This window comes from Lynx canadensis, chromosome B2, assembly GCF_007474595.2.
Source record: "Lynx canadensis isolate LIC74 chromosome B2, mLynCan4.pri.v2, whole genome shotgun sequence".
Lineage (NCBI taxonomy): Eukaryota > Metazoa > Chordata > Mammalia > Carnivora > Felidae > Lynx > Lynx canadensis.
In genome coordinates this window covers 119,462,967-119,485,076 of record NC_044307.1, presented here as the reverse complement: position 1 = coordinate 119,485,076, position 22,110 = coordinate 119,462,967, and the positions used below count along the sequence as shown (strand labels likewise).

Sequence of the window (22,110 nt, the reverse complement as noted above, 5' to 3'; positions counted from 1 at the left end):
ATTTCCAGATGTTCCTATCAAAAATCTTGAGGTCATTCTTCTCTCCTTCGCCGTATCCATTCTGTCAATAAAATCTATCTACCACATCAAAGATATCCAGGACCTAAACATGTCTCACCAGTTACAATCACTGCTGTAGTTCAAGACATAAAACTTGTATGGATTATGGCAATAATTTCCTAATTGGTGTCCCCACGTCTCCTCGTTTCACTCTGCCATTTATTCAAACACAGTAGCCTGAGTGAGTGTACCGAAAGCAAACCACAGCATGTCATTTCTCTGCTCCAATCACTTCCCAGCACTCTCAGAATGAAAGCCTGTGGCCATATTCAATTTATCAGCCTCACTGATTTGGCTTCTCTTCAGTCCTTTGGTCCATCTCATTTTATGACCAACCTCCTTCTTGTCCTCTTAGCTAGAACTCACTGATCTTGTTACTTGTTAAATGAACTTGCCATGCAAGCTCCTGCCTTAAGCCTTTGCACTTGTTTTTTTTCCTCTTGCCTGGAATGTCCCTCCACAAATATCCCTGTTTCTCCCTTACTTCTTCAGCTCTTTACAAAAGTTATTTCACATACACCCCCAATCCTACCCCAACTCAATATTTTATAATCCCCTTTTCAGTTTTACTTACTCCCTAGCACTTCATCATATGTGTGTGTGTATATATATATATATATATATATATATGACTTATTTATTTTTTTATTGTCTCCCTTCCATGCTAGAATGTAAACTCTTTGAAGTTTCCCAGTAATTAGAATAGTACCTAGCATACAGTCAGTGTTCAATTATTGAAGAGTAAGTAAAAAGCATGTGCACATAAAAGAACACATTTTTTAATGTTTTATTTATTTTTGACAGAGAGAGAGACAGACAGAGAGACAGACAGAGAGACAGAGCATGAGTGGGGGAGGAGCAGAGAGAGAGGGAGACACAGAACCTGAAGGAGGCTCCAGGCTCTGAGCTGTCAGCACAGAGCCCGACACAGGGCTCAAACTCACAGACTTCGAGATCATGACCTGAGCCGAAGTCGGATGCTCAACCGACTGAGCCACCTAGGCACCCCAAAAGAACACATTTATAAGAATACATACAAACTCAAACTAGAAGAACTACTTTTAAAATTCACACTGCCTATGAAAAGCAGGTTAACTGGAATGGAGAATGGTGAAAATGGTCCAGGGTTGGGGATTAGGAATCAGTGGTAAAAGAATGAAGAGGTGAATATTTCAAGAGTGCTGGCAAAGGAGGGGCAGGAGTTAAATACCAAAGTCCTGGAGGGGGTGGTGCCACATGAGGGTTGACAGATGGAGATAAAAGGACAAGAATAAGGAACAATGACACTGGGAAGCCAGCCAGTAGGTGCAATAAAATAAGGAAGTGAGAGAAACAGTCAAAATAAACAGAGATTTTGTTCAGAGATTAGTATGTGCCTCTTGCAATTAATTTACGTGATGCAAGGATAAGAGAACCAAGAAGTGATGTACTTCTGTGCACACTTACATCAGAATACTACTACTAAAGTGGCCCAGCAACACTTGTTAGATCTAGGCCTAGGGCTCTGTAGTTCAGAAACACAACCTGTAGCTCTGTACTATAATTCAGTACATATAATTTTGAGCCAAGTGACTCAGAAAAGATAGTAATTTTCCAGATAAGGTCCACCTTTTCAGTTCTGCCATGTTCCCATGCTATCCTGGGAGCACTGAGTGTTTGTTAATTTTTAAGTGAAAACATAACTGAAAAATTGTTTATCAGTCTCACCAAGAGTCTCCCTAATGAAGAAGCAAAAAGACCTTCCCCAAGGGAGTCAAACTAAAAGTTAATCGGCCCAATGAAAAAAGGAGAACAAATGATCTCATGTCCGACCTCCTACTTCCCCTTAATAAAAGTACCCAAACGATACATAACAAGACTTAGACAATGCTTGTAAATGATTTATTTATTGTTCATATTGACCAGATATTGTAAAAAAAAGATGTATTTTGATATGTTGCAGCATCTTTCTCCTATTTTTTCATTGCTTCTCAGGAGGAAAATAAAGAAACATGAAGCTTTTAGTCTGTACTACATTTCAAGAATGTGTCATTGCCTAGCCAAGAAATGGTGAGATTTCAATAAGAAAGTGATACCTTCTCCCAGGAGGTCCTGGGAGGGGAGTAACCAAGACTTTTGAGGCCAAGTTTATCAGCAGGTAGGAATGACTAGAGTAGATGCTGAGACAGAAGGAGTCTTTGATCCAGTTATCAAATACTCTATGAAGGTGAGAACAAATGAGGGGAAAATACAGGAATGATATGACTCTCAAAGGAGTAAGGGGTGGGGGTAAAAGAGTGAAGTCCAGAAGTGACATTGGATAATGCTAACCACAGATGTGGGCTCCCGATAAGTGCGGTGTGGGAGAAGAAGAAACCTTGGATGAGACTGCTCCACGCAAGAGAGAGGGGGCTCGAGAGAGGGGACAAGTTTCAATGGTAAAGGTGAGGAGAAAGGAGGAATCAGGAAATGTGTTGAGAAAACACTGAGGGGTTACCTTGCTCCTCTTGTCGCCTGAGTCCAAGCCCCAGGCCCAGTCCAAGTGACACAATCACCAACAAAGCAAGGAGAACCTATATTTAAAATAAGGAAAAGTGACCTTTACAATTTTTAAAAAATGTACAAAGGTACAAAGATCCTGCCCTCCGTCAGTGAATCTAAAGCCACACAGCAAGCTAGTTATTCATAACACCAGATCCAACAGTGACAGGGGAACGTACAGTTTTAAAGGCCTGAAAATAAGAAAGCTCTGGGAACAAGTTTAAAATAGTATTTACTACAGATCTTTAAATTCCAATGTATGAGTCTTGGTTAGTGTAACCCCAGATTGAGTTAAAGTATGGATGAAACTACGAGGGCCATTTACCTTTGCCCACTTCTCATTCTTAACTAGGTACCTGTTTGGAGATGATTTATCTAAGAGCATTCCTGAGTTGTGAAATCGTAACTACCTCATTCCTAGGGAGCAGGGGTTTCCCTCCCAGCTCTGTCCTATGGAGGGGATGAGAATAGTTAATATGTGTGAAAATACAGCATTCAAATAATTAACTGGCAAATGATCGCTTTGATCTCTAGCACAGACAACCATGTGGAAGCTCTATGACCAAAGATTGTGTGTGTCACTCATTATCACTACTGCTGACAAGGCTCTTCAGTGTAGTGGACTTTATGCAATGACTAGAATTAAACTGTGATATAATTGCAGAGAATTATTCCCACTCACCTTTTTCCCCACCCAGTAAGTCCAATGATAAGCATGCTGGATGACAGAGCTTGAAAAATATATATTGCCATAGAATATGAACACAACAGACACATGAATTACTTAGGAATGTATTTTACAACTCCAATAACCTTTGTTATAGCTTTTTAAAAAATCACTTTCATAAAAAACACGATAACAAAATTTGCTTCGATAATACTGTAAACCACTGATTTTGTTTTCACTCTGAAAATCAACTGGAAAATTAACATATCTAACTTTATTATTTTTTTTATTTTTTTAAAATTTTTTTTTTTCAACGTTTATTTATTTTTGGGACAGAGAGAGACAGAGCATGAACGGGGGAGGGGCAGAGAGAGAGGGAGACACAGAATCGGAAACAGGCTCCAGGCTCCGAGCCATCAGCCCAGAGCCCGACGCGGGGCTCGAACTCACGGACCGCGAGATCGTGACCTGGCTGAAGTCGGACGCTTAACCGACTGCGCCACCCAGGCGCCCCGTAACATATCTAACTTTAGAACAGCAGTGGATTCAGGGACTGGGAAAATATGTGAAAATACTATGTAAACAATTCTTTTTTTTTAAATATTTTATTTTAAGTAATCTCTATACCCAACGTGGGGCTCAAACTCACAACCCCGAGATCGAGTCACACGCTCTATGGACTGAGCCACCCAGGCACCCCCTATGAAAACAATTCTTACATAAAGTCTGAACTTAGCCCAAGTTTCAGTGACCTTCCAGCATTCAGTGGAAAGAGGAGAGGGAAAAAGTGAACATAAATAGTTACTAAATAGCATCACTAGCACTGAGTCCCTTATTATGATGCTAAAAAGCCACACGTGACCAGGACTAGGAATACAAAGCAGGGAAACACTGGGATATAGTCCTATGGTAAACCTCATAGATTTACAAAATCTATGTAAATCATAGATTTAAAAGTTGGTATATTTTGGTTTACATCTTATCATTAGTCCTTTTACCATTCAAACTTGATGGGAAAATAAGCAGCATCTAGCTGTCCCTAGGATGCTCTAGAACTTTTTCCTGTTAAATCTTAGTGTCTGTTTCCTCACGACTCTACTTGTTCTGTGTATTTTTGGCTTGCTCTCACATTATTCTGTAAATTCCCTGAGAAGAAGCTTCATTTTTTAAAAATTTTGTTTAAAGGGGCAGAGAGAGGGGGACAGAGGATCTGACAGGCTGACAGCAGTGAGCCGATGTGGAGCTCCAACTCACAAACCATGAGATCATGACCTGAGCTGAAGTCGGACACTCAACCGACTGAGCCACTGAGGTGTCCCAAAGAAGCTTCATTTTTAATCTCCTATAATCACTTCCTCTAAATGAGTAATTCTGAGCTAGCTTCTTGATATTTAGGTGCATATGCATCTTAAACTATTTATGCTAGCTACAAAATGGACAGGAGAGAACTCGGACTCCAAAATCACCAAGAAGCCAACATTTGGCTTTAGAAAGCTGTATAAAGAGTGCCAGCAACACAGTAGATACATCTAAAGTTTCTTGAATGAAACCTATGTTAAAATTTGGAAACAGGGTATTTCTGAAACTACAATTTTAAAATACTGAGCTTCTAGGGGCCCCTGGGTGGCTCAGTCAGTTAAGTGCCCGACTTCGGGTCAGGTCATGATCTTGCGGTTTGTGAGGTCGAGCCCCGTGTCGGGCTCTATGCTGACAGCTCGAAGCCTGGATCCTGCTTCAGATTCTGTGTCTCCCTCTCTCTCTGTCCCTCCCTGCCCATGCTCTGTCTCTCTCTTTCAATAATAAATAAGTTTAAAAAAAATTAAAATACTGAGCTTCTATTATACATACTAGTAAACCACTGGAAGGATAGAAAGAAGGAACATAAGTGATGCACAAAATTTTGTTTTCAAGGAGTTTATAATTTCTTTAATTTATAGATGGAATAAATCTAATAAATGGCATAAGAGCTAAAAGAGCACTCTAAAGTTCCCAGAAGGATAATGACTAAATAGAGTATCTTGACAGTTTACTTTGTTATAGCTCCCGGGCTCAATGCTCACACACATTGTTTCATTTACTTCTAGAAACAATGCTTGAGTGACAGAATGGTGGTGACATTACCTAAGGTAGGGAACTTAGGAGAAAAATGCAGCAGGATAGGTGTGAGAAATTATGCAACTGTTTTTGGCTGGAGTTACTGGATGAGAGCCAGCAAGCAGGCATTTGAAGTCTTGTGCCAGAAACTCAGCAAGAAGTCAGACCTACCGGCCTACTTGAAATTCTTGGTTGAGAATATGACTTTTACAACCATGAAAAGATGAGATTGCCTAATGGAAAGATATTGAGACAAGGTTTGGTGGAATGCTATGTGCAAGAAAGAAGAAAGTCAGCCAAGAATGCAGATAAAGAGAAAAGTCATAAAAATGGGGATATCAATGCCATCACGGAAGCATGGGGAGAGAATAATTCAAGATGAGAACAGAACAATATCCACATATTGTTGTTATGGAGACACAGCAGGAGGACAGAGGAGAAGGAAAGATTTTCAAGGAGATGACTTCAGGAGAGTGAAAACAAGCAAGGGAACAGGGAATGAATGGGTGAGTGGTGAGAAAACCGGGGCAGTGGATGGAGCTCCCCTTCCCCAAACATTTGAGAGAGTAATCAAATCAAGGAAAGCTTTATTTTTCAGAACAGGGAAGATCTTAACATATAAAAAAAAAAAAAAGGCAAAGAGAAAAAAGGTAAAAGAGACCGTCTTTAGGAGTAAAGAAAACTAGATAAAAGCAACAGTCCAACAAAGAATATGACATACAGTGATCTTTGATTTTTTAAACTGTGGTCTTAAAAATATTCACGCAATAAAATGGTGATTTGGGATGGGGTTATAATCGTGCTAAAATCAGTGCTGCAAAGTGTTTTGCCACAAGATGCCAACTTTTTAGGATGGATCAGATATTAACTTGTTATTCAAATTTCTTAGGCAAAATGGTATTCAAAATATTAACGTGGCATTGGAGCTGTCACAAGGGCCAAAGTGAATGCAATCACTTAAAACTTTACACTCAAAGAGCAACACCAATGTAAATGGGGAGTCATACACTTAACATTTATCACAAAGCTACAAGACTGAAATTAAAAGCTGTACTTACAATACAATTATTTTATACGTCCTAACAGTGCTCCTCTTGACAGGTTCTTCCATTGATAGAATCTGCATAGACTCCATTAGCCGTATAAACCTGTTTTACTAGAAGACAGTAGTACTCCTTCCTTTTTCTAGTCCAGCAAAGAGAAACTGAATGAGTTACACAGCTGTGAGTAACTTCAATGTTTTGGAAGGTCACAGCTCGTTAATGATTGGACAATCAAAAGGGAGGAAAAAGGCTGTAATGACAATAGTGTCATGAGATCAAAGTCCTCTTCCAGGACATTGTAGACAAATACTACATATTAATAAAAGTATATGTAACAATAATAATAATCAAATTTTAATACAATTTGATCATTTGTTTTCTTCAAAAATAACCCAAAACAAATGGTTTTGTTATAGAAATTCCAGGGAGTTTCTACATTTGTAATACACTTCATTTCACAGTTGAAAGTCAACATACTAAAAATGTGCTTTAACCATATAGGAATCCCATAACTCTGTTCAATTTATATAAAGTACTTAATTATAAAAGAATTATGTCTTCTGTTTTAAAGGGTTCACGGTTTGAAATGTTTTCATATGTATTATCTCATATCAAACTTAACAACATCCCTTATAAACATTTTATTCCTATTTTGTAGTTGAGTCAAATAAAGGTCTGATTATTCAAAGTCAGGTCTGTGACTTACTTGTCCCAAGTCACATATTTACTAGATTCCAGAAGTAGAACTGAAACCCAAGTCTTCTACTCCCCAAATTCAAGTTAACTTTCACTGAGCAATTAAACTCGCTCTTTTCTTCTTTACATAGACCAGAGCATCCTCATACATGCACTTCATGCTGAGAAGGGGAGTACAGGTTTATGATGAAAGAAATAAATTAACAGCAATGTAGCCAGAGAGTTATGGTAAATGGTGGGCATAAGCTCTTCCAGCTTAAATGACTCTAAGGCAGTAATTCTCAAAATGTGATTCCCTGGAACACTAGTCCTATGAAAACCTCCTTGGTTACATAAGCTTTAGAACTCTTTTCTAATGTAAAGATTATTTTAAAAAATCCTGTAGGCTCAGTATAGTCTTTGGAAAACACTAAACTATTACAATCTTAAAAGCAGTGAAAAGAAATAGGAAAAGAATCTATCCCAATATACAATGACTTATAAATATGAATATTATTTCTGAAAGTCATGTCAAAATCCCTTTTTCTACTATTGGAGCCCATGCCCTTAAGGAAAACTGCAGAATAAGAGCCATGTTTCCTTTTAAGGGTTTGTGCTGTTCTTTCTCAGCTCAGGATACCCCCCCCCCAACTTTACCTTGATGCCTAACCAGTGGAAGTACCCGCATGAGTTGCTGACACAGAAGAAATGAGTTTTAGAAGAAGATGCCATAGAGATAACCTAAACCTAAATCAAAGTCCAAAGCCCTCTTTACATGGACAGCAAAGAAGTAAACAAAAACATGTTTGGATGCCTTTGGCAAAAGGTTCTCTGCAGAGGATAGACTTAGAAATACCCCAAGTAGTTTTTTTTAATTTTCGTTTTTATTTTTTAAATCCTGAAGCCCAGTCCACTTCAACTGAATTAGAATCTTCTGGATTTGGGGCTAAAATATCCCTCCAAGCCATTTTATATGTAACCAAGTTCAGTGTAAACACTTTGTTTTGAGCAGCACATGCACTTTTGAATTCTCTTTTGCAAATATTTACTACGGATTCTACTTAAACTTTAGGTTTAAGATAAGACTAGAGGACCTCTAGAGCTTGACTACTTGCCCAAGATCACCTTGGTTAGTGCTATCTCAGAAGTCAGATTCTGCCTGGTGTGGAAACTGCCGCTTCAGGGGGTACTGTTGTCATCATTGCTGTTGTAGCAAACAGATTGTAAGAAAGAAAAATCCAGTCTACACCACAATTTGTATCAAAATTAGGAGATTCCTAGGAATTATGGCTTTATCTAGTTTTCTGACATATAGCTTCAATTTTTCTATTTGCACTTAAGACAATCTATCTAGTCTGCCTTGACTCTCATTAACAGTGCTCTTACTTTACCTTCCTCTCTGTGATGGTAGTTTGCACATCAGTTTGGCTAAGCTACGCTACCCAGTTATTTAACCAAAACCTAACCGAGGATATTGCCATGATGGTTTTTTTTGTAAAGGTGTAATAAGTACAATCATTTGTCTTTTAATGAAAGAAGATTACCCTTAATAATGTTGGTGGCTTTCCATCCAGTTTCAGACTAAAAGAACAAGAAATTTTGCCTCAAGATTACACCATCAGCCCAAGTTTCCAGCCTGTCAGCCTGCCCTGCCCTGTAAGTTTCAGACTTTAGCCCCCACAATCAAGTGAGCCAATTCCTTTCTCTCCCTCTCTCTCTCTCTCTCTCTCTCTCTCTCTCTCTCTCTCTCTCTCTCTCTGTGTGTGTGTGTGTGTGTGTGTGTGTCTTTCTCTGTCCATCTCCCTCTCCCTCTCCTCTCTCCCCCCTCCCCCCCACCTCCCCCTTGTTCTGTTTCTCTGGAGAATCTTGACTGATAACATCCTTTGAACTCTCACATTTTTCCTTCTTTTAAAGACTTTACCTTATTTTAAAACTCCCTTCCTTATTGGCCCTCCAGGATCTATTATCTTGGTTTTTGTCTTCTTGATTTCTAACTCTTTGTCTTGGTATTTTCTATAATAATTTGTATACCTTGACTCCAGAAGTCTTACCTGGTACTGATACCCCAGTTGCAGTCAAATGCTCCCTGCTGGTACTCTCCATGATGTCACTTGATTCTATACCATCTTTGTTCACCAGAATACCACCGACTCTGGCTCTGTCTTTTTGTTACTATATTCATTACCTCCTCCCACTGCCCAAACTTCCTTCCTCTCTGCTTCTAACCTCATCCTCTATCTTTTTTCAACCCTGAGAACACAAAAACACCAGATAAGAAAGTCAAGCGGCCTCTGATAAAGTCTTGCCTGTCTCACTTACTGGTTGACCTCTTAACACCAAATTCTACATTTTAAGGTGATCTCAAATTATCTCAAAATTACTAAATTAATGGAAAAATATCTTAGTCCTTCAGATCCTGAGGTGAGTAAACCTCAGGGAATTTACCTGAGACACTTACACGCAGGAGTAGTAGAGACGTTAGTTGTCCAGTCTCTAGTCATATTTTCTGCTATTAGCAATTCCCCTAAATGAACCCTAACCCCAACATTTTTTGAGTGTCTCAAGTCTTAAAACTTATTCCCACAGGGGCACCTGGGTGGCTCAGTTGGTTAAGCATCCAATTATGGCTCAGGTCATCATCTCACTGTTCATGATTTGAGCCCCATGTCAGGCTCTGTGCTGATAGCTCAGTGCCTGAGCCTGCTTCAGACTCTGCGCCTCCCTCTCTCTCTCCCCGCCCCCACTCATGCTCTGTCTCTGTCTCTCTCTCTCCTCAAAAATAATAAACATTAAAAAGAAAAACTTATTCCTACAGTTCACCTGAGCATTGGACTCTGGACAAATCCACACCTTCCTGCAACTTGACTTTGGAATACACTGTACAGTCACCTGGATCTGATCCTATTACTCTCTAAGTTACTTGAACCTTGTAAGCCACTGTATTCTTTACCCTTGTAAAAACTAGAACAATCTGCACCTTCTGGGTTCTCTGAAAGCTTCCCTGTGCTGACTGTAATACTTAATGGCCTAGAACACTTATGCTCTCAAAGGCAGCGATCATTACATCTCCTACCAATCATAAATATTTCTCACACTCTACAAGGTCCTTGTGCCCACAGAATACTGAGAACTTTTCTAAAGTCAAAGAAAAAAACAGCAAGTATGCTGCTGTCTTGGGAAAGCCCCCGGGACATGCCAACATCAACTTCCTTAAGGCTCATAAACCTGTCCTTCCTGGTTCCAGCACTAGAGCTTTGGTGGTAGTTGGACAAGCCAGACTGGGAAGGCCCAGAGAAACTGGATACACTGAGGGAGGTGGTGAAGTTGAGGCAGATACTGGGCTCAGGCCCAGCAGTAGGAAGGAGTCCGTTAAAGTTGAAAGACTTCAAATAACACAATAACAGAGGGGCAGGTGGCCAACTTCAAGGAGGGCCTCTTTTAAGGAAAAGGCAAAAAAAACCTACAGAGAGGTTGACGAGCATGCCTAGCAAGCAAAAAGCTACCCTGATAGGCAGTTCCTTAGTATAGGAAAGGCAGATGCTAGTCTTTGGCCAGTGAAGATCCCGTATTGGAGCTAATTCCAGGACTGGCAGTCCCGGTGGGACTGGTGTTAGCAATGCTGAACCAGGGCTGGAAGGCAACATTTTACCTGAAGGTCAAAAGCTCAGCGTGGGCCTCAGGACCCAAGTTCTCAAAACTGAAATATAAGTAAATAAATAAAGTGTCTGTGTTACTAGACATCCAAACGATGACTATAATAAAGTAAAATCAATTCCCATAGCTTGAGATCAAAATTTTGCAGTACTATGTGTGTGAAATGACATTTTCCAACATAAAACACATAAAATCTCATTGCCAATAAACACAGTTGAACATTTATAATCAAGTTAGAGATAGGGAACAGTAATTTTGAACCTCGGGTAAATAAAACATTTTCTCTATAATTATTGTGTTTTGAATTTTATCAATAAAAAATTGCAAAAATTTATTTAACTTAGTATATAAACATGCACACATCTCTGATTTTATATACATAACTACATAATATCTTTAGTTTTGCTTTTTGGCTCACAATGTTTAAAATATTTACTAACTGGACCTTTACAGTATTGCTAATCCCTAATCTACCCCTAAATTCTCCCAAGTTTCAAAGACTGCCACTTACTTACCCAGCCACTAACGTACTTACCCAGAGAACATGCACCAGCCTGTCATTTGAACCACCAATTACCACCTGTTGTGATTCAGAAGTCAGGAAGCTGGTCTGATGCCTCCTAAAGCATTGCAATTATTTTCTACTGAATAATCAACATTTCTAAGGTCGTCTCTAGGTCCTGGAACACTATTCTCTTACTTTGTCTCAAGTGCAGAAATATGGCCCAGTAATGTCAGAATTCTAAGACTCTTTCCTATTCACTTCAAAATTCAGAAATAATTTTACTTCCAAAAATTTTCCAAGCTTTAGTAGGCTCTTCGTGTTTTCAATGTTCTCAAGTGGACCTCATTTGTGACTGAAGTTCTAGAGACATCTCCAGAAAGACATCCTAAAACTAGAGGGCTATCATACTACCTGAGTTCTCCAAGGCTATCCAAGGTCTATGAACGTATAGGCTGTGGGTTTGTTCTACTTCTCTGAAGCCTGGAAGGAATTGAATTATTTCCCAAAACTCTGGAATCTCTCTGGCATGTCAGCTCCATGCAGTTTTGGCTTGCCATTTGGTCCATTATCTGTCACAATGGCCAGCACCTAGAAGACATTCAATAGACACTTGTTAAGTAAATCATTAATGGTTTCAGAAACAACCTGGGAGGTCTAAGCCCACTCTCATAAATGTCTAATAAACCAAATTATAATAAATTATGATAACTTTATTAGATATAACTTTGTATGTGATCCACATCTTTTCCTACATCTATAGCATTTCAGAAATAGCTATCACTTCAGAGGTAAGACTTGCCCATGAAATAAAAGCCCTTTGGATGCTTTCATTTAATTCAGAGTAAGAAATAACAACTGAGCACCATCAAGCCCTAGATTTTATGCCAGGTGATGCAAGAATGTTTAGCATCTACTCTAAAGATCTTCTGTCTGGTAGAAGAGACATTTTAACCATAATAAGTGTGATATGTGCTATCTTAGTTGCATTAATGAAGTGTTACGGGAATGGAGGAGGAAATAATTGAAATTTTCTCAGAGACAGGGTACCTGCGTGACTCAGTTGATTAAGCATCAGACTTTAGCTCAGGTCATGATCTAACGGTTCGTGGGTGTGAGCCCCGTGTTGGACTCTGTGCTGACAGCTCAGAGCCTGGGGTCTGCTTCAGATTCTGTGTCTCCCTCTCTCTCTCTGACCCTCTTTTGCTCACACTCTGTCTCTCAAAAATAAATAAAATGTTAATTTTTTTTTTTAATTTTCTCAGAGAATTCAGAAAGGTATCAACATTAGTTTGCTAGGACTGCCATGACAAAATACCCCAGATTGGGTGCTTAAAACTACAGAAATGTATTTCTCACAAGTCTGGAAGCTGGAAGTCCAAGATCAAGTTGATGCAGAGCTGGCTTCTCCTAAGGCCCCTCTCCTTGGCTTACAGATGACCACATTCTCTCTATGACTTTGCATGGCTGGCTCTCTGTGCATGCACCTGTCTGATATCTCTGTCTGCATCCCAATCTTCTCTCCTTCAAAGGACACTAGCCATATTGGTTAGGGCCTACCCTATTGACCTCATTTTAACTCATTACCTTTTTAAAAGACTCTGTTTCCAAATACAGTCCTATTCTACAGTACTAGGACTTCAACATATGAAATTTTAGGGAAACAAATAATGCCATAACTTAAGAGGTAACTTTCTAATAAACATTATCTGACTTAAAAAGTAACTCAAGCACTATTGCTGAGTAGCAGGATCATAAGTCCCATCACCCATGCCATTTATGTTTAGAGAACAGTCCTTTGCCCAGGTTTTGGGCACCTGCATGTGTAGGCTTCAAGGGAAGGTCAGTGAGCCACTTGAAATTATGCACAAACTTGAATTTGTGAATATGTGTAATGCATATGGATATGTGTGTATTTGCTTTCTCTGTAGCTTACATCAGGCAAAGAGCTAAACCTTGTAGAAAACCTTTAAAGGAGACACAGGACCAACATGGCATGAGAAATGAGACAAAACCAATTGAAGGACATTCTGCAAAACTATTTACCTGGAATATTAAAAAATGTCAATTTTATGAGGTGGGGACAGGGAGGGGTTACAGAACTATATTTTGAAAGGAGGCTACAGAAATCTAACAACTAAATGCAAGATGAGATCACCTGATTGGATCCTGGAAGAATAAAATGGAAAAAAAAAAAGATCATTGAAGGACAGTATGGAAATAATGGAGGAAAATGTGAGTATGGATGCATTCCAGGTAATAGTATTATATTGATGTATATATCCTGAGTGTGATGAGTGTATTGTGGCTAGAAAATTTGGGTCCTACATGCATGACTTTCAGAAGGCACATGGTGAAATATTTCAGTTTGAAGTTATGAGTCTGTAAATAATTCTCAAATGGTTCACAGAGAGATAATTAGATTGGTGGAAGAGAGGGAGAGGGGCAGAGAAAAGTGAGAGAGGAAGAGACAGATAAATAGTAAATGTGGCAAAATGTTTAAAAATATGTGTTGATTGAAAAATTCTTCAAATTTTCTCCATGTTTTAAAGTTTTCAAAATAAAAGTTTCGGGGAAAAGGAATAGTTTTTTGAGGAAGCTAACGGAGATCTGCTCTCCTCCATCTTCCAAACGAGGGAGTATACTGAGGAAGAGGAAGTCATGAAGCTGAGCACACGGAAGATGTTATGTAGAGAAGGCGAAAGAGAATCACCAGGATGCTATCTGTCCCCTCCCCCAACACACACACATACACAGTAGTTGTGTGGCAGGTACGACAACAGCCATCCAGACAGGCAGAGGATCCAGGAGGATGTCCCTAACAGGAGATGAGTTTATAAATACCTTACGTGTCTAGTTACTGAGAGGAGATTTACATCTCAGGCAGAGGTTTTCTGGATGAATTAGCAATAGTCACATCCAAAACTAAGCAAAGAAGAAAAACCAAAAAAAAAAAACCCCACAAGACAATTATTACTCCAAATACAAAACAAAAAATTGTACAGAAAAGGAAACGCAATCACAATGCACTGTGTTGTTAAGTTGTAAATAATAGCTACAGAGTCAGAAACAGTATGAATGGTCTGCAATTATTTACACAAACAAATTCTGATATATGAGTAGGTTGGAGAAGGAGGAAATGTGAGGCGTGTCCAAGAACACTAAATGTTTGTCTTTCATGGTAACAAGTTGAAATATAATATCTAAAACTGAAACAGCAAGAAATAGTTGCAATGAAGCATGATATTTAGAAAAAGAATTGCAAGTGACTAACTTCTGAGAAAGGGAAGTTAAAGATGAGGAGGAGCTTGGTTGAAAACTTATTTTTTAACATAAGCTTTGGAGAATTTTCATTTTTTAAAATATTTACAGATAGTATTTTGAAAAATAATAACAGCAAAAAGGAGTTAAGAATTATATTAATAGTATTATAAATTGATTTCATGGGTGTTTAACCAGAAAATTAAAGTCTTAATTCTGGACACACAATGAACACTACTAGCATGAGTCAAAGTACTGTTTGAATCAAATCATCTCTATACCAAATAAAATGATCCAGGAAAAATGACGTTTTTACATGGCAAAAATAAATGATAAAAATCAAAATCCTTTAGGCTGTGAAATCTGTGTGGTATGATTTAGAAAATGATACATTTGGAGTTAAAAATCCATTCTTTCAAAAGAAAGAAAAAAGAAGTCGCTGGGATTGGAGAAATTTAAACTGTGAGTCTGTAGGAAAGGAAAAGCCAAAGAAGGATCTAAAGTCAAAGAGTTACATGATGGAAGATGTGCTTTCAGAATATTTACCTGGATCTGGAGAATAGAGTAGACTGGAATGGGGAGAGATGAAAATAGAGGCACCTCGTAGGTATGGCTGTCGCATTCCTAGAGCGAGTGACAAGCTCAATGAAACCAATGGAAACAGGGAGGTGTTGGGGTTTGAGAAATATGACAGCAGCACCTCTGAACTTAGAAACCAATTCTAAACTAGTAGAAGAGGGATGCCCTTGCAGAGAGGGGCACCAGAAATGTCTAGTGTTCTAGAAAGATTAGGTTTTGGACCTAATAAGGTTGAATTCTTTAGGGAAATACATGTTGAAATCTTTAGCATCGAAAGTGAAGAGACTACCTTCTAGGAAAGAAGTCTCTACTCTATTTTTATAAGTTCACTTTAAAATAATAGTCAATCTCTTCTATCTCTTTAGGTAGCCAATATTGACAGTTAGGCATTTAGATTAGTTTTCTGTGGCTGCTGTAGCAAATTGCCACAAACTTAGTGGCTTAGTACAACACAAATTTATTTTAAAGTTCTGTTTGTTACAAGTATGATACAGGTCTCACTGGCTAAAACCAAAGTGTCAACAGAGCTGGGTTCCCTTCTGGAGGCTTCTCAGGGGAGAATCAGGTTCATTAACTTTTCTAGCTTCTGGAAGCCACTCACAGTCCTTGGCTAATGGTTCCCTTTCTGCATATTCTAAGCCAGAAATCTCACATCGCTTTGACTATTCTTCTTAGTCACATCTTCTGATTCTCCAACTCCCTCTTCTACTTTTAAGGATCCTTTTGATACATTGGATCTATTCAGATAATCCAGGGTAATCCCCCTTGTTTATGGTCAGGTGATTAGCAATCTTAATTCCATATGCACTTTAATTCCCCTGTGCCATGAAATCTAACATCTTTTCAGGCTCTGGGGATTGGGACATGGAAATCCTTGGGGGGCAATTATTTTGCCCATCAGAGGCAAAATACTTCCATACTTCTCCTGATACATGCGAACACATGTCTATACAGATAGATAGTGGTTGACGTTTTCTTTCTTCCCTTCCTCCCTTCTTCTCTTCCTCCCTCCTTCCCTTCTTCCTTCCCTCCCCTCCCAGGCTTTCTCCCTTCTCCTCCTCCCTTCTTTCCTGCCCAGAGAAGTGGAATTGTGGTGTGTGTAGTTAAAAAGAGCAGTCATCAAGGATTATCCTCACTTTGACACCCATTCCAGTTTGGGAGTCCCTAAGACAACACTTAGGTTTGATAATTTTCTAGAAAGACTGTTATACCCATGGGTATGGTTTATTATAACTAAAAGATACAGATGGAGATCAGCCAAGGGGAAAAAGGCACATAGCACAGGGTCCAGGGAAGTTCCAGTTGTTCTCCTCCCATGAAGTTGTGGACAGCATTACTTTCCTGGCATCATACATGACAACATACATGAAACATTACTGACCAGTAAAGTTTGCTTGAGCCCAGTGTCCAGAGATTATTGGGGATCCATCATGCAGGTATGGCTGACACCCATGTAGCCAAACTCAACCTCCAGTGCCTCCAGAGGTTGACCTCATGAGCCAACCTTCCTCACTCCAAATCACACTGTCAGACTGTTTGGGGTACCCAAGGCCCCAGGAAAACCAAAACACTTCTATCAGGCATGACATTCAAAGGGATTAAACATTATCCTTCAGAATTCAAGGGCAAAGGCCAGATCTCTTTTTGGTCAAAGTTAAATTCTTTTCCTATTGAGGATCATATAATCCTCATTACTGCACACTGTCTTCTGTCCCCACTCCTGCATTACATCACAAAAACCTACAATGAGATGGTTAGATGATGTTCCTTTATAAAATTTCCCAGAACAGCTCTCCAGTGATATCCTTCCAGTCTTATAACAACAGGATAATTTCCTCTTTAACTATCCATGCATTAAGCAAAGATTCAATGTCTCCACCAAAGGTCTTATCCATGAGATAAGGATTTGCTCCCACCTTTCTTTTAAGTTTATTTATTTATTTTGAGAGAGACAGAGACAGTATGAATGGTGGAGGGTCACAGAGAGAGGGAGACAGAGAATCCCTAGCAGGGATTCCGCACTGACAGTGCAGAGCCAGATACAGGCTCCAACCCACAAAACTGTGAGATCGTGACCCGATCGAAAACCAAGAGCCGGACACTTAACTGACTGAGTTACCCAAGCAGCTCTCCCATCTTTTAAATTTATATTATAGTTTTCCTACACAACTTGAACACTGCTAATGGTCCCAGCCATCTTGGAGTGAAGGAGTTCTAAAAAGCGCATAAATTCCCAAGAGCTATTGATGCTTGATAGCTTACCATATGCCTGATGCTAGACTGAATCCTTTGAACACATTCACTTTTCTTAGCCACAGGACTTAGGTGTTTTGCAGATAGTAAATTGAAGCTTCAAGAAATTAAGGGGTTTGCTACTTGTTTAGTTAAGTGGGATGTGTCAGGATGTGAACCTAGGCTATCTAATGCACGAGTCCATTTGTCTTGGAGTGAGTGAGTGAGTGTGTGTGTAACTACAATATATATGTAGATTCAGGTCGCTTTTTTTTCCCCCCTTCTAGTGAATGTTTAGTGATTTGACATTTTCTGCTAAGGAAATTATATGCCATTTTATAGAAATTTCAAGCTAAGGATTTAGAGGAATATTTTAATTGAATGGACTGACTCTTGGTTATGGCATACAGAATTAACAAACCACTCTGTCACTGAGGACTGGTATCATTAAATACTGCTGAAAAAGTAAAAGACCTAAATAAATGGAGAGATCCCTGTGTTTTGGCACTAAAAGACTCAATATTATTTAGGTATCAATTATCCCCAAATTATTCTATAGATTCAATTTAATCCCAATAAAAATTCTAGGTTGTTTTTTTTTTTTTTGTCAAATTGAGAAGCTGATTCTAAAATTTATATGGAAATGCAAAGACATAGGGGCGCCTGAGTGGCTCAGTTGGTAAAGCAACCAACTCTTGGTTTCCGCTCAGACCATGATCCCAGGGTCCAGAGATAGAGCCCCGCTTTGGGAGTGCTGGGCACAGAGCCTATATTGAGATTTTCTCTCTCCCTCCTTCTGCCTTTTCCCCCACTCACATGCATGCACCTCTCTCTCTCTCAAAAATAATAATTAAAATTTATTTTTTTTAAATTCGAATGAGAAATGAATAATATATTTGGGGTTCCTGGATGGCTCAGTCCATTGAGCATCCACTCTTGATTAGGTTCAGGTCATGATCCAAGGATCCTGGGTTCCAGGCCCTCCTCTGGCTCCTCGCTGAGCATGAAGCCTGCTTAAGATACTCTCTCTCTCCCCCCCCCCTTTCTCTTCCCCCCTCTGTCTCTCAACAAAAAAAATAAAAAAGAAATGAGCAAAGGACCTAGAATACCGAAATAAGCTTGAAAAAATAATAAAACTGGAGAACTTAGGCTACCCTATTTTGAGACTTGCTAATAAGCTACAGCAATTGAGACAATATGATACTGGCATAACAGTTGGAACCCTCACACATTTGTAGTATTAGAATATAAAAATGGTAAAAACCATTTTGGGGAACTGTTTGGCAATTTATTATAAAATTAAACATTACTTCCCATATGACCCCAAAATTGTGTTCCTAGGCATTTACCTAAGAGAAAAGATAACATATGTCTGCTTGAAGACTTGCTCAAGAATGTTTTATAGCAACTTTAATCAAATTATTCAAAACTGAGAATAATCTAAATGCCTCCTAACAGGTGAATTGATAAATAATCTGTAGTATACTACAGATTGAACATACAGGATGGTTCTCAAAATATCAGTTATGTGAAAGAAGCTAGGCACAAAGAATACATACTGTGTGATTCCGTTATATAAACTTCAAGCACATGCCAAGTAATTCATGGTTACATAAGTTAACAACAGTGTTTGGGGGTTTGGCTGCAAAGGAACCCAGGAACTTCCTGTGTGATAAATATACTCCATCTCTTCACTGAATTGGCAGTTAGACCAGTGTAAACATTTGTCAAGATTCATGGATCTGTACATGCAAAATGTATGTATTTCATTGTTTAAGATTACACATCAAATGAAGAGATTAATATCAGAGGGAAACACATGAAGGTATGGAATAGATGGTCAATGTTTATTCAATGGATGGAACATCAGCAAGCATGTTTAAAAATTAAAATTTGTATTTGTTTAAAAAAAAATATAATTCTTTATTGACCATTCTTCCTTTTTAACTATACAAGCCCTGCCAATATTGAGATTTCAAAGCATTGGCTAAGAACACACTCATTTGGAAACAGAGTGAAAGCCTGGAAGTCTGCCTAGACAGTAACTGAAAACTGTCTTAAAAGTGTATCTGGGGCCATCTGGGTGGCTCAGATCGGTTAAGGGTCCGACTCTTGATTTCGGGTCAGGTCATGATCTCAAGGTTCTTGACATCAAGTCCTGCATTGGCTGTGCTGACAGGCTGACAGCGGGAACCTGCTTGGGATTCTCTCTGTCCACCCTTCTCCTTGTCTCTGCCCTCCTCACCCCAAACAAACTTAAGAAAAGGTGCATCTGATCAAAGATAGTCCAAATAAGATAGTCTGTTTAGCGCACAAAATAACTCTGTCTGTCCTTCTAGCTTGGATATTTTACAAAATTGATTACTGCATTATGATTCATTAAGTACCTAACATTGTGTCTAGCTCTGAGCAAAGGGTGAACAAATATTTCATAAATGAAGTACTCCACTACTTATGCACCAAGGTGTTAAATGAAGATAAAGAAGAGACCCTAAATCAGCTTAACTGAGGAGGGCAGGCTTCCAGGAATATGTCAAACTGATGCTTGAAAAAATAAAGTGGTGAGTGAGGGGCACACCTCACAGTGCACTTAGCCACTGATTTGACCATGCCAGTAGATCAGCCTTCCTATTTGCCAACCCTTCTCCACTGCTACCCTCACCAAAGAGGCTAGGTATTCAGTAATAGGTAATAAATAACATTTATTATTTTATATGATTATAACTAAAAATGGTAGATATTATATTTGATTATTCTAATTAAAAATCAGTAATAATGCGTTCATTTATTTTTTCAACCTTTTTGAAAGCCTGCTATGTGTCACGCACTATGCAAGGCACTGAAGTTACCGTACTTGAGAAGGTATGGTCCCTGTCGTCAAGAAAGGTGTGGTTTCAACATCCAGCCTCCAGAAAGTCAGCAGGTGACAGACGTCATGTTTCACCTAGGTTGCAGGAGGGAGCATTTCTCCCTGGCTGCCATTCCCTGGGCTCCAAGCTTTTTTCCTTCCCAGGAGGCAGAAGCATCTGAGCCGGAAGCATCTCCCGCTCCAGCCGGGAGGTGGCGACCTGCAGCCGACGACGCCTCGGGGGTACTTAGGTTCAAAGCTCCACTTGGGGGCGCTCTCGTCTGGCTCGCAGGCCGCCCTTCTCCACCGGCGGAACATTTGGCTGGGTCTCTGGTTTCTGCAGGTTTCATAATCCGCACGCACCCGGCACTTCCGGGCTTCCGGGCAGACTCCTGCGGTTTGCTGGGCCTCGAAAGGGGAGCCTTTCCGCTGAGCGCTAGAGAAAGCGACTCCTGAGAGCCCAGGTTTCCGGCGGGCGTCTTCGCCCCTCTGCCCCTCAATTCCCGGAGCTCGGGTCTAACCCGGGCCGCTCGCTGGGCGTCCTAGGAAGGCAGAGGCGATGGTCCAAATGGAGACGCAACTGCAGAGCATTTTTGAGGACGTGGTGGTGAGTGGAGCCACCAGGGATAAAGGGCAGTGGCCGGGCGAGGGGGACACTCGGTGGCTGACTCAAGGAACCCGGTCCAGGCAACCTGTCCCCTTCCTCTCCTTTGTTGTGACACCGTGCATGTCCGCAAGGGTTTAGGAATCTCCAACAGCTGTCAACTTCAAAGTCGCCTTTGAAATCCACAATACCCTTCGTGACAGACCAGGCCGGGATTGTTATTTTGTGTGTGTCTCTGATTGAGTTGATTTGTCCTGTGTTACATTGTAGTGTTTTTCTCGAGGAGGTCCCTCCTTTTTTCTTCTTCTTTTGTTTGTTTTACATCGTTTACTTTTCGTTTTTTACAGAAAACGGAAATTATAGAAGAGGCTTTTCCTGGGTGAGTATATATGCATGGCAGATTTTTGTGTTTTTACATGAGTGTATTTTTGTAAGATTTTACTTTGGTTTGTCTTGGAGATATATAAGATCCATAAGATTCTGGTTATGTTGAATTACCGTTTTAGAACTAGTAGCAAATAATCTGACTTTTGTGTTTTAGAATGTTTATGGACACCCCTGAAGATGAAAAAACAAAACTAATTAGCTGTTTGGGGGCCTTCAGACAGTTTTGGGGTGGTCTTTCTCAGGTGAGCACTGCATTTTTGTGACATTCAGCTGATGATTTTTGATGCCTTCTTTTTTACATTATTTTGTTGTTGCTGTTAAGGTATTTCTGGAAAGGGAGAAATAAGTTTGTCAATATTTTTTATTTGTATATTCGGGCTTCCATTTGTTTCCATTTGTATTCTTCTAGTGGAGAACCAGTACTGAGAAGTCAAGTTGATAACAGCACAGTGTGAGATGTCTTTAAAAATCTCCCCCATGTTAGATTATATAAAACCATTTTCATCCTATTTTGATCTATTTGGTGCAAGGGAAAAGAGCTGTGGTAGAAGTGTAAAAGATACAAATTTCATTCATTTTCTCAACAAAGGACTATAAAGCATTGATACAAAGATACTATGATCAAAGATACTATAGTAAAGGTACAAAAAAATGCCACAATAAGGATACTATAATAAAGATACTAAGATATTACAATAAAAACGAGGAAAGGAGCAGCAAAACTTAGTAACAAAGAACAGTCACCAGAAAATATGTTCATGAAAAAGACAAAATGTGTGATCCTTAAAGAGCTGCTGTTCCAGTAGTGTATTATCTTCTCATGGTGCATTATTTGTAGGAAAATGAGAACCGTTCCCATTTAAGCCACTGGTGATAAGACTTGCTGCTCAAACATGGGTTACTAATGGCATATATTCTCTTTTTTTTAATTTTTTTAAATTTTTATTAGAGACCCTGAGAGGAGGAGAGGGGCAGAGGGACAGA

General features: G+C 39.4%; 2 protein-coding genes across 3 annotated transcripts in view; one reads left to right on the top strand and one right to left on the bottom strand.

The window, feature by feature from the left end:
* ENPP3 (ectonucleotide pyrophosphatase/phosphodiesterase 3) overlaps positions 1–6,699 on the bottom strand; it is a 75,831-nt gene extending 69,132 nt beyond the window's left edge. Inside the window, exons 1-2 of one of the 2 annotated variants that reach the window (XM_030316363.2) lie at positions 6,405–6,699; positions 2,537–2,612 (exon numbers count right to left, since the gene is read on the bottom strand). In XM_030316363.2, the coding sequence (XP_030172223.1) occupies positions 2,537–2,612; positions 6,405–6,476 (148 nt within the window). In that variant the 5' untranslated portion in view covers positions 6,477–6,699. Of the gene's footprint in view, positions 1–2,536; positions 2,613–6,399 lie in introns of both variants that reach the window. The other variant, XM_030316360.2, reaches the window with a different exon arrangement.
* Positions 6,700–20,524: 13,825 nt separating this feature from the next.
* The window catches only part of MED23 (mediator complex subunit 23), a 44,171-nt gene continuing 42,585 nt past the window's right edge, over positions 20,525–22,110 (top strand). The window contains exons 1-3 of the mRNA XM_030316358.1: positions 20,525–20,742; positions 21,087–21,118; positions 21,281–21,368. Of these exons, the coding sequence (XP_030172218.1) occupies positions 20,695–20,742; positions 21,087–21,118; positions 21,281–21,368 (168 nt within the window). The 5' untranslated portion in view covers positions 20,525–20,694. The remainder of the gene's footprint in view (positions 20,743–21,086; positions 21,119–21,280; positions 21,369–22,110) is intronic.